General features: G+C 46.9%; 1 protein-coding gene across 1 annotated transcript in view; it reads right to left on the bottom strand.

The window, feature by feature from the left end:
• The window catches only part of SLC24A3 (solute carrier family 24 member 3), a 437684-nt gene that overhangs the window by 48889 nt on the left and 375886 nt on the right, over positions 1-12909 (bottom strand). Inside the window, exons 8-10 of the mRNA XM_006015414.3 lie at positions 11750-11775; positions 9882-9935; positions 7238-7371 (exon numbers count right to left, since the gene is read on the bottom strand). Coding sequence (XP_006015476.1) covers positions 7238-7371; positions 9882-9935; positions 11750-11775 — 214 coding nt within the window. The remainder of the gene's footprint in view (positions 1-7237; positions 7372-9881; positions 9936-11749; positions 11776-12909) is intronic.

Here is a 12909-nt window from a genome sequence, read left to right as displayed (position 1 = left end):
CACCCAGCACTCTTCCCTGCCTATGCAGGGGGTCAGACTCGATGATCTCAAGCAAATCCCGGGACGTCTCAAGCAAATCCCGGGACGTCTCTCAAGCAAATCCCGGGACGTCATTCTCCCCCTGTACTCGGCCTTAGTGAGGCCGCAGCTGGAGTACTGTGTCCAGTTTTGGGCTCCACAATTCAAAAAGGATGTGGAGAAGCTTGAGAGAGTCCAGAGAAGAGCCACGCGCATGATCAGAGGTCAGGGAAGCAGACCCTACGATGACAGGCTGAGAGCCGTGGGGCTCTTTAGCCTGAAAAAGCGCAGGCTTAGGGGTGATCTGATGGCCACCTACAAGTTTATCAGGGGTGACCACCAGCATCTGGGGGAACGTTTGTTCACCAGAGCGCCCCAAGGGATGACGAGGTCGAATGGTCACAAACTACTTCAAGATCGTTTCAGGCTGGACATAAGGAAGAATTTCTTTACTGTCCGAGCCCCCAAGGTCTGGAACAGCCTGCCACCGGAGGTGGTTCAAGTGCCTTCATTGAACACCTTCAAGATGAAACTGGATGCTTATCTTGCTGGGATCCTATGACCCCAGCTGACTTCCTGCCCTTTGGGCGGGGGGCTGGACTCGATGATCTTCCGAGGTCCCTTCCAGCCCTGATGTCTATGAAATCTATGAAACAGGCTGAGAGCTGTGGGACTCTTCAGCCTGGAAAAGCGCAGGCTCAGGGGTGATCTCATGACCACCTATAAGTTTATAAGGGGTGTCCAGCAGGATCTGGGGGAACGTCTGTTCACCAGAGTGCCCCAAGGGATGACGAGGTCGAGCAGTTATAAACTACTGCAAGACCGTTTCAGGCTGGACATAAGGAAGACTTTCTTTACTGTTCGAGCCCCCAAAGTCTGGAATAGCCTGTCATCAGATGTGGTTCAAGCACCTACTTTGAACGCCTTCAAGAGAAAATTGGATGTTTATCTTGCTGGGATCCTATGACCCCAGCTGACTTCCTGTCCCTGGGGCAGGGGCCTGGACTAGATGATCTTCCGAGGTCCCTTCCAGCCCAAATGTCTATGAAATCTATGAAATAAGTGGTCTGAAAAATACTCCATGCGGATCAAAATGTAATCTCTCCTTCCCCTTTTTGATTCTTTTACTCCTAAGTGCCCAGAAAAGTGAAGGCTCAGCTAGTGGGCTCCTACAACAGAACTGGGCTTCAGTGGGTAAAAAACCCCCCAGGAATATAGGACTGGAAATGAACACCTGGGTTATTGAGTCCAGCCCTCTGCAATTCCAGGTGACTACATGATGGACACTAAGTCAACTAAGTCCAAGAAGTCCACAAGAACAGCCACTCCTTTGCCCTGATCTACCATGCACACTGCAGACCACAGAGAACACTCTAACACTTCATAATCAAAAGGCCTCAAAAATTGCAATTTGCTTCAGAAAGAGAAAGCAGGAGAGACTGAGGAAGCTGCCTATACATTGGACCCCAGCAATGGTTTCTGGGTTGGATTCATTAGGTAAAATATCTCCTGATATTCTTGGGAAGTAGGTCATGACCCACACAACAAAAGAAGGCAACCTCCCCCTCCTCATAGCCCCTGCCAATCTGACTTGAGGGAAAATAACTCCCTTACCCCAAATCTGGCTGTCTACCATTCTGTGTTCACTCATGCTCCATGTTAGTGCCTAAAACAATACTGGAGATATACATTATGTAATTTTGAAGCTGTTAGTGGCCAACTGCCAGATAAATATTGGAGCAGTTCTCCCAATACTGAAGCAACCTCACAGTTTTGCTTTACTCAGTTTGTTTGAGTTACCACAAAGTTTCAAAACAAAATGAAACAATTACCTAGCATTGAGAAATATCACACAAAGAGGAATTATCTGTGGAAAAGTGTGTGTAAGCTGAAAGTATGACGGAAACAGCATTCTTCATGTGAGTAATCCTGTGGGCAGTGGGCAACTTGAATGACTAAGGGTCGATGCACACTAGATGTTTACTGACACAACTGAACTGGAAATGGATGTGACTTTTTGGCGCTACAGTTATGCTGGGAAAAGCCTCAGTGTAAACACAGTTGTACCAGTAAACAGTACTTCCATGAACCAGAATGACCTGTATTGGCAAAAGCTTTCCTTTCTATTTAGCAATAGAAGGGTAGAATGGTTGGAACAATGTCATGTTAGTGACTCTATGATTCCCCTGTCTGTATATTGAGCTGCTCACAGTTGCTGAATTAAGTCACTTTGGGTGTTTATACACATGCTTTAAGAGGCGGGGGGAAGTGACACTTTAATTAGTGCAGCTCTGAGAGCCACTTCAATTAAAGTGCCCAGAGCATCACATGTATCAGCATCCCTGCGCTGAAAAATGGTGGAGGCGCTTTAACTGAAGTTCATCCAACAAGCTTTAGTTAAAGCACCCCCACCAGTGGTGACATGTGGGGGGTGCATGTGCACCCCCCGAGAGAGTGGGTGCACCCCCCGACCATCCACACTTGCCACTTAGGTGGTGGGTGGGGGGGAGCAAGCGGGAGTGCTGGTGCCCTCCCTGCAAGCACCAGCTGATCACTGCAGCTGCTCCCAGAAGCTGGGATAGGCTGCGGGAGTCCCCCTGTTCGGCAGGATTGGCCGTGAGGGGACCCTCCCCCCAGTCGATGGGACTGGTTGCAGGGGGGGCACATGCCCCCCCAACTAAGGTGGCACCAGTTGCCCATGGCCTCCACAGCCATTTTTCAGTGTAGGGACGCTGATGCACGTGACACTGGAGTCTGTTGGAGCGCAGTAATTACTACACTCCAGCAGACTTGATTAATCTGTTAGAGCAGATTAATCAAGTCTGCTCCAACGTGCTGTAATTACAGTGCACTGGAGCAACCTTGATGCACAAATATAGGCACCCTTCATGTCTTCCCATTCAGTTGGTTTGTGGGTGTATTTTTTTTTTCCTGAATGGTTCATTAAGGCTCAGGAAGCAAGACTGTTTCAGACAAAATATAGGCCTTGCTTAGATGAGAAAACTGCAATGATTTAACCTAAGGTGTAAATTTAAACTGACTGCATTAAATTACTAACTTTTTTGATTTAGCTTAAGTAAACTGGACACAGGTTTAAATGAGACCATTAGCCACTAAGGATATATACCTATGTGCTGAAGTTATGGGGGCATAAGTTAGGTTGGGAATTGAAAACACTTCAATAATCCAATTTTTATTGCCCATATAGACACTCTTACTCTGGCTTAAGCGTGGCCCTTTGTCCAGTGTTGTTTATGTCATTATGGAAGTGGATTAAAACAGTGGTGCCTAACTCATCCAGTCCTGCAGGACTGGTTTGTGGGCTAGATATGGTATGTGGGGTTGGTTCATGGGCCAGATCTGGCATGCTGAGCTGGTCTGTGGGCAAGATCTGCAGTGCAGAGCTATATCATCTGGCCTTTGAGGCTCCAAAGAGGTCTGGTAATTTGGTGGTTAGGGCCATATCTTGATCATCCCTAAATTAAAATAAACTAAACATATGGCTCTCTTCATCTGGAATAAGAGTGTCTACATGTGGGAGTTATACTAGTATAGTCTGGCTTCATAGGAATCTATGATTCTATAAACTTGGAAATATCTTCCATGTCGATGGGTCCTGAACTGAAGCCAGAGTTCCCGTACAAGGGATGCCCTAGTAGGAAGACTTCTTGATTGACTGAATTATTAATGAACATACTGGGTGAGTCTACACGAGATGCTTTACTGTGCAGTAGAACTAATTACTGCACAGTAAGTGTCCATGTCTACATGTGCAGAAACTTACTGCTCAGTAATTGGCTCTAATTGTGAGTAAATTTGCTACCTGCAAATGCAAGTAGCAAATTTCCCCAAGATTACTTACTACACAGTAGTGCACATGTAGACACCTGACTGGGAACAAATGTTCTTCTGACCAGCCAGGCAGCAGGGGCAAGAAATAGCTCCCTGCCCCCAGGAGCTGCCTGCTGCTAGGGCAGGCTCTACCATTAAAGCCTGGGTGGGGATAATGTCCTCTTGCCCCAGCAGCAGGGAGTTCCCAGCCACTGCTCCGTGGTTGTGGGGCCAGTGCTGGGAGATCCTTCCCTCCCAGTGCGAGCTCCATGACCGTGGAGCTGGCACTGGGAGGGAAGGATCTCCCAGCCCAGGCCCTATGACTGCGGGGCTCAGGCTGGTAGATCCCTGCTGCTGGGGCAGGGGAACACTGTCACCACCTACGCTCTCATGATGGAACCTGTCTCTGCAGTAGGCAGCTTTCAGGGGCAGGGGGCAATGTTCCAGCCTCCGCCAGGAAAATGTTGTCTCCTGGCCCCTGGGCTAGCACCCAAGGGGAGACTAGAGCTCCCCCTGGCTGCTTCAGGGGCCTGTTGCTGGGTCTCAGTGAATGGGAATAGTCTGCTGCTAGGAGCAGCAAATCTGCTGTTGTGTCCCTGCAAGTGTAGACACGTGCCCAGGAGAGTTTACTTTCTAGTACTTGAGAGTAAACTGCTACTGGATGATCTGCACATGTAGACATGCCCACTGAATTAGATCCTCTGGGGGTACAGCTCCATTTAATTAAAGGCCAATTTCCATCACTGTATATCTGACTAAGAGGAGCAGCCTCATTTCAAATTTGTGATCCAAAGTTGACATAAAAATGGTTAAGGGGTACCTTGTTTGCAACAGCATCAAAAGCAGATGAGCTTTTCCCTCTTTACAAATAGACTCTGGGGTCCAGATATGGAAGTCACCTCAGGCTTACTGTCTCTGGGATTACTAGGCAGCTCAAGCTGTTTTCATAGATTTCATAGACATTAGGGCTGGAAGGGACGTTGAAAGATCATTGAGTATCAGCCTCCCGCCTGAAGGCAGGAAGTCAGCTGGGGTCATAGGATCCCAGCAAGATAAGCATTCAATTTTTTCTTGAAGGTGTTCAATGTAGGTGCTTGAACCCCCTCCGATGGCAGGCTATTCCAGACTTTGGGGGCTCGGACAGTAAAGAAATTCTTCCTTATGTCCAGCCTGAAACGGTCTTGCAGTAGTTTATAACCGTTCGACCTCGTCATCCCTTGGGGTGCTCTGGTGAACAGATGTTCCCCCGAATAGTGGTGTTCACCCCTGATAAACTTATAGGTGGCCATCAGATCACCCCTGAGACTGCGCTTTTCCAGGCTGAAGAGTCCCATAGCTCTCAGCCAGTCATCGTAAGGTCTGTTTTCCTGACCTTTGATCATGCGTGTGGCTCTCCTCTGGACTCTCTCAAGCTTCTCCACATCCTTTTTGAATTGTGGAGCCCAAAACTGGATGGGGTACTCCAGCTGTGGCTTCACCAAGGCCAAGTACAAGGGGAGAATGATGTCCCGGGAGTTGCTTGCGAAGCATCTATGGTTGCAAGCTGTCATTTTACTCACTTTACTAGCTGCAGCATCACATTGAAGGCCCATGTTCATCCTGTGGTCAGTGATGACCCCCAAGTCTCTTTCTTCCGTATTGCTAGCCAGCGTAGCACTGCCGAGCCTATAAGGATGCTGCAGGCTTTTCCTCCCAAGGTGGAGAACCTTGCATTTTTCAGTGTTAAACACCATCAGGTTCTTGTCTGCCCATTTGCTGAGCCTGTCCAGGTCAGCCTGGATCGCCCTCCTGTCTTCACGTGTGGATGCTTTGCCCCAAAGTTTGGTGTCATCGGCGAACTTGGCCAGTCCACTTCTGACTGCAATGTCCACATCATTAACAAAGATGAGCGGAGCCTGGGGGACCCAAGGCTACAATTGGCTAGTTTTGCTAAGAGGTGATCATGGGAAACCAGATCGAACGCTTTTTTGAAGTCAAGATATATAACCTCAATCTCCTCTCCCTTGTCCAGGTGATAGGTCACCTGGTCATAAAAGGAAATAAGATTGGTCAGGCAAGACCTACCCGCAACAAACCTGTGCTGGCTATCCCTTAGGAGGTTGGTGTCATCCAGTCCACTAAGGATGGCCTCTTTAATAAACTTTTCTAAGACCTTCCCTGGGATAGAGGTCAGGCTGATGGGCCTATAATTTGCCGGATCCACTTTCCTCCCTTCCTTGAAGATGGGCACCACATTGGCCTTCTTCCAGTCTTTGGGCACTTCACCAGAGTGCCAGGAGTTCTTGAAGATCTGTGCCAGGGGCTGGGCTATGATGCTCGCCAGCTCCCTGAGTACCCTGGGGTATAGATTGTCAGGGCCAGCTGACTTGAAGGTATCCAGCTTCTCAAGGTGTTCCTTCATGAGGTCAGCATTGATGGAGGGCAGGGGATCTCCCTCACCCAGACCTCCCTGTCCTGTAGTGGGCATGGGCGTCCCATGGGACTGATGAAAGACCGATGCAAAGTACCCATTTAATAGGTTGGCTTTTTCCTGGGTGTCAGTTGTCAGTTGTCCCATCTGGTTTAGAAGGGGTCCATTGTTGCCCTTGCTTTTCCTCCAGCTCCCCACATATCTGAAAAAGGACTTTTTATTGTCTTTGATACTCGAAGCTAGGTGGAGTTCAGTTGCAGCCTTGGCTTTCCTAGTTTGTTCCCTGCAGGACCAGACCAGTGCAGAATATTCCTCCTTGGAGGTGACTCCCATCCTCCATCCTTTGTGGGCTTTTCTTTTTAGCCTCAGGTCTGCTAGATCCCTGGAGAGCCAGGGGGGCTGCTGTGCCCTCTTGCTGCCTTTTCTCTGAGATGGAATAGAATTAGCTTATGCATTGAGGATCGCTCCCTTGAGGAGCAACCACTCTTCCTGAACTCCCTTCCCCCTGGGGTCATGGTTCCTTAGGACCTCACTGACAAGCCTCCTGAGCTTGTCAAAGTCAGCTTTTCCTGTTGCCATGCATTTGTACACACTCTCTTTCTCTGCTGATCCCTGAGTGACTCCATCAGGAATCTGGAACAACATTTTTTTGTAGGTGTGTGCACTCTCTCCTGGGAGTGTGTCACTGCACACACTGTGCCAGCAAACAGTATCCTACACAAGAAATGTAGGGTCAGGGAAGCATTCTCCCTAGGTGAGAACACACACAGTTGAAAACAGACCTGCACCCACTGCAGCTATACTGCCATCTGGTGGTCTGCGTTCCAAACAAACTACTTGTTCTCCATGTACAGAACTTTACTCCTCTTCATCTCAATTCCTAATGACACAGGAGATGCTCACATCTCAGTTTGCTACCTGATGTAAGAGTTATTCGGAATAATACAAGCAAGTAGTGTGACTTACTGGAACAGTTACCTTTCTTTAGTAATACCACTGTAGCATCACAATTGCTGTTATCATCCATTTCTGTATTGTTTGCTAGTCCATTCACCATATTCGTGGCATTTTTTGTCTTCCTTTCAAAACAGTGATGTATGCAGGAATTGAACCTATGTACATAAAACAAACTTCAGCTGTATTTCTGGGCCCTTCATGTAATTTGCTAGACAAACTTTCTTTTTCTTGGTGTAGACCATGTGGGATCAACTGTGCATTTTAGAGAGGAAGCCTCTGATGGAACCACAAAACTCTAACTAAACAGCACGAAAAACAATCTCCATGTCTTCAAAAGGCTGCTAAATATTATATATTTATATGATCCAGGATGATAAAACAATGTCACTCAGTGTCTTTAAACTCTTTCATGAAAAATAATTTTGTCTTTCAGTTTTCAGTAATTTGTTCCAAGGGTGTTAAAGTCACCTGGACTCCTGGCCTGCATGTGGACTTGCCCCTGCTCATCCTGCTCCTCTAGGAGCCCTGAAGGCTGGGTGAAACAGCTCAATGGGCCATATCTTTGACACCTCTAATCTATCCAGTTCTAAGCATGGGTGGCTTTTTACTAATCACTGCTCTAAGGATGTTTTATCCTGGGGGCTGCTCAAATTAGTCTTTGACCCTCTCCAAATACCACTCCAATCCCCTTCCTCTCCCTAATCTGCCACTCTGCTTTCTGCTCCCAGCCCTGTTCTCCCTGAACTGCTGCTCTACTCTCTGCTTCTTTCCCAATGCTCCTTGCACGATTTGCTGTTTGCTTTCTCTCCTATCTGCTGCTGTGCTGACTGTCCCTGCCCTGATCTGCCATGTGCCCCACACAGAGACTGTCTGTGCCATTTGTGGCAACCGTGCCACAGTTTGGCCACTCTCATTTAATCCAATGACTATTACATGTAACATACACAGGAGGAGGGAGAGTAATCCCATCTCCCCCTACTATTGCCATCAGGCTGTAGGGTTGGGCACTGCCTTGTTCTTTCTCTGCCCCGTGAATCTTGAATTCTTTCCTGTAGAGAAGAACACCTGGAAGGGGAGAGACTGAGACAAGCCTATAGACTTGGGGTGGTATTCAGCTGGGAGATCTGGGTTCTAGTCTCTGCTAGGAATATAGATTTGAATTTCCTCAGGCCAAGGTTGGCCTAGCACCAAGGTCTCCCACTTCCTGAGTGAGGGCTTTAAGAGATGGATGACATGGGGACACCATCATTTCTCTTCTGGCTGCATTCTAAAAGAAACTGGTGGCCACCATTATGTTTTGTGGGAAGCCCACTTGTGTCCATGCTGTGTGCTCTGAGAATGCTAAGTGGATTGAGCCCTTTAGAGGCCCACATAGGAACACCTCCTTTCTACATTCTGGTTGGACTTAGATGGGAGATAGGTGCAGAGCTGGTCAGCCCTGTCAAGAGTAAGGAGCTTCTGCCCTTCACCCTTGGGGGACCTTCAGCTCACTAAGTAAAGGCACCTATGGATTTTAGGTGCCTCCAGGATAATGTGGCAGCTGAACTGTGGTTTCTGGGATTGCAGTTTTGGACTCAGGTGCCTACATTCTGTTTAAGCCCTACTTCAGGTGCCTCTCTTTCTGAATATGACAGGGAGGGGGCTCGGTATGCCTTACCAGTGAAATGGAGAAAACAGACTTGGATTAAGGGAGCACTGCTGATGGAAGATAAGTATCTGTCCTGATATGTATTTTAGGGGATTGTGTATATCTTTAAATGTTAAACCTGTTATTTGATGAGTTGAATTCATTAATAAGTAAAGTTAAAAAACAGAAAGAAAGAAATGTGGAAAACAGCCCTACCCAGTCTTGCTGGGATGTTGCAAGGATAAGTCCAGGAAGGTCCTATCTGAGCTGGTCAGATACAGAAGCAAGGAGGGCTCTGCTGTATAGAAGCATAGTTGCAGTACAGAAGAGATGTCAAATATATGGTCCATGGGCCAGATGCGGCCTGTTGAGCAGTATGATATGACCTTTGGGTTGCTGGACTGACCCTGTGCGTGAATGTGGTGCATGGGCTGGATCCGGCACATGGGGATGGTCTTGGGTAAACGATGAATGCAATGTCCCACCAGACTGGCCCTGTGTGCTGCCAAAGCCAGTGTGCAGGGTCTGTCCAGAAGGTGCACATGCTACATGCCAGCCCCTAGTGCTGTATGCAGGATGCATGGCTAGTCCAGTCCCATGCACCATGTGCAGCACCTGCTGGCCTTGAGGCTTGTTGTGCACATGGTATGTAGGGCTGGCATGGGGCATGTGATACCTGTGGCACTCAGGCTGGACCCAGTTCTGGACACAGCACAGGGGGTCTGGAGTACAGGTTGCTGGCGGTGCCCTGGACCAACTCCCTTTGTGGCCTGTAGTGCCAGGTCTGGCTTGTGTGCCCCATGCCAGCCCTACATGCCACATGCACAGCGAGCACCAGGGCTGACATGTGCTGTATACAGTGTGTGGGCTAGACTTGGCATCACAGGTGCTGAACAGGAGGTCAGTCCCGGTCTGGCTGACAGATCAGTCCAGCATTGACACCCCTGCACCACAGAAACCCTGCTCTGCTTCCCACTGCTACTCTGGACAAATTCTGAAACCTCAGGCTGTACAGACGGAGGGCATCCACTGACTTACTTCATGATGATGATGTAGACGAAGTACATCAGTACTAGGACTAAGGACTCCCACCTGGGAAAACAGGCACACAAGGAATGAGTTATAGCAGAGTAGAAGGAACAGCCTGTCATCCCATTCTTCTGTCATGCCATAAACCCACAAGGAACTATTTGACCCACTGTGCATTTTAATGAGTGGAATGAGGGGGTGAAGAAGGTGGAACATAAAACATTGGTTTCTGGAGGCCCATTTTGTTCTTTCTCAGCTTAATATGTAATAAGAAGGCAGTTGTGCATTGACAACAATTTCAGATTCTCTGGAAGAGAGAATGTGAATGTGTGTGGGGAAATCATTTTACTCTCCCTTTGCATGGGTCTTAAGTGATGACACAAGGCATACAGTCAGGCCTGTAGCTGGTTCAAGGGTGTCACTGCTGAGAAAGTGGTGCTGAACAACAGGCAACACCAAGTCCCTCCAGCTCCTCTCTCTTTCCACGAGGCTGCTTCATGACAGGACTGACCATTAAAACTGCTAGTTAAATATTATTAATGCATTATTGATTGCTTCTACAGCAAAATAAAAGACATGTAGTAAAATAACACAGTCTCTGGCTTTTGGCACTTCTTACACAGAGCTGAACTGTGTCTTTCTCTTCTTTTTCTCTGACCAGACAGTTACATTTTTTGCAGCTCACTGACAAATCTTTAGCCCTGGTAGACAAACCTGTGACCAGCACCACAGTGTTTAAACAGTAGGACACACTGCTCCTTTCCTTTTTAGCAGCACTGTGAGTTTATGGTTGCCACGACTTTGTGCTGACTATTCTTTTTCTTTTGTTTTGGACACCCCAGCATTCTGCTTCCCCATTGACATGTTTTATTAAAAGGGTGCAGATGAGTGTAATTTGGCCTCAAATTTAATTTTAATTAGGAAAGCCCAAGCCTTTGAAAAACCTAACAGCTACAGATATGTTTTCGTGAAATTTAAAATGTCTCAATGATAAACATTTAAAAAGAAAATAACTCCCTGCAATATTTGTAATTCAAACATGACAGGGAACATTGCATTGAAACTGGTAAGTAGCTGACTCTGAACAACTAATTCAATTGCTTAATGTTACTGTCCAGTCTGAATTGGGCAGAAAAAAATCAGGCCAACAGTTGACAGTAAATTACATTTTTAAAATTATTTCAGTTTTTCTGATCTATGGCATCATTTGTAGCATAAATAAAGGCATGTATTTTAAATATGAATTTTAACTAGAAGGTGTCCCTTTAATATTATATTGGAGATTCTTTGCTAGCCCATAGTTGCAAAGAGGCAGTTAATCAGTTAATTAATTTTCAAAAATAAAAAATACCAAACACCTCTCCCCCTTCCAAAAAAATCAACTTAATCCAAAGATCATTTGTTTTTTAAAAAGTCAAACATCTGAACAAACTCAGGACATCCTGAAAAATAATTTTAACAATGCAGGTTCACTGCATTTCTCCTTGGTTTTCCCCATCCCTTCCTGGTCCTATTGACATCACCCTGGTAATGGACCTCTGACTTAAGGCCATACTGTACTGTCAGTCCACAGGTGTGCAGACCCCGCTGCTGTCTTTGGGAGTGTATGTGGGTGTTGAGAGGGCATGGCCTGACATTGCTGCCATCTCACATTAGGGGACGCTTCAACTGAAGCTCTCCTGGGCATTCTCCTCTTGCTCAGAAAATGAGTTATACAAGTCCACCTGCTAATTGGGTCTCCCGCAGAGCAGGAAATTGGTGCCTGAATTGCTTTGCAGAACTTTAGTTTTTCCCTCTCTCATTAACCCTGATTTTTCAGCTCTTGCAGGATAATCAAAAAGTGACAGGAAAGAAATTAGACAGCTGGAGATACTTACCAGGAAACTTTTTCATCATATATAAACTGTGGAAGAAATTAAAAAAGACATATTATTCATAACCCACAACAACATACATCAGAGCTGAAAGCAGCCCATTACCTGAATGTAAGGAAAGGAGAGGCTGGGTATCAAGAGCAAGTGACACTGGCAGGAGGTGTGGGTTCTAAACCCAGTTTACCCACTGAATTGGTGGGTAATCCTGCACTCTTTTGCCATCTCAGTGTCTTTCACCAACAAAAGGGAAATAGATAGTCTTGCCCATGTCCTCTAAGATCCGAGGTGATGTTACTAACAGTGTACCAGGGACGGGGGTGATTTGTCAGAGGTAAAGCAGGTGTGACCCTGGGGGAAATGGTGTTTGGTGATGTCCTCAGCTGGTGCAATGATGTTAATAGATTGATGCCAGTTAAGGACTTGGCCCAGGCCTGATTTTCACCTGTGCTGGGCATTCAATCTTCCAAATGGACTTCATTCAAGTTACGTGTGTTAGAAACCAAACTGTTTAACACCTGTAAGCTTCCTGGGATATGGACTGCATCCTGCTCCATGTGCTTCAAGTGCCCTAAGCGCCTGTTCATGTGATAAAAGTGGTTTCGGATGAATTTTGTTAATTTATGCTTGGCTTTGCTCTCTGAAGCTGCATGTTGAAAGGTGAGTGCCTCCCGGTCACCACTAGATGGCCCTCAAATTCCACAGCTCAGGGTATTTCCAGCCTCCTGCCTGCCTTAAGTGGCTGATGAGGCTGAAACAGCGCTGCAGTGTATTTTGCTAGTAACAGGCTGAGGTGCCAGTCTTTCACAGCACTTTCTCTTTTCCTCTGGCTTCAAATGGTCAATATCTGTAACCTGACTGGCTTCCCTGTTGGCCTGTTCCTGTCACCTCCAAGCATAGGTCTCATCTCAAAATAGCTTTCAGCTAAAGCAACACAGTGACATTGTGACGGGCTGTGATAGGTTGTTGTGACAGGGAAGACTCAGTGACACTTAAAAAGATGACTGTGTGTCTCTGAGATCCTTGCCTGGTATTCTCCTGATGAAGTGCCTTTGTTTTTTGTGGTGTGGTGAAATTCATCCTCCTTGTCTCGCTGAACACATATATGGCGTGACATCTTTTATGTCACGTGACAGCTGGGAGACACTTTGTGATTTTTTCCCCCT

This window comes from Alligator sinensis, unplaced genomic scaffold, assembly GCF_000455745.1.
Source record: "Alligator sinensis unplaced genomic scaffold, ASM45574v1 scaffold140_1, whole genome shotgun sequence".
Lineage (NCBI taxonomy): Eukaryota > Metazoa > Chordata > Crocodylia > Alligatoridae > Alligator > Alligator sinensis.
This window is presented reverse-complemented; position numbering and strand designations above follow the sequence as displayed.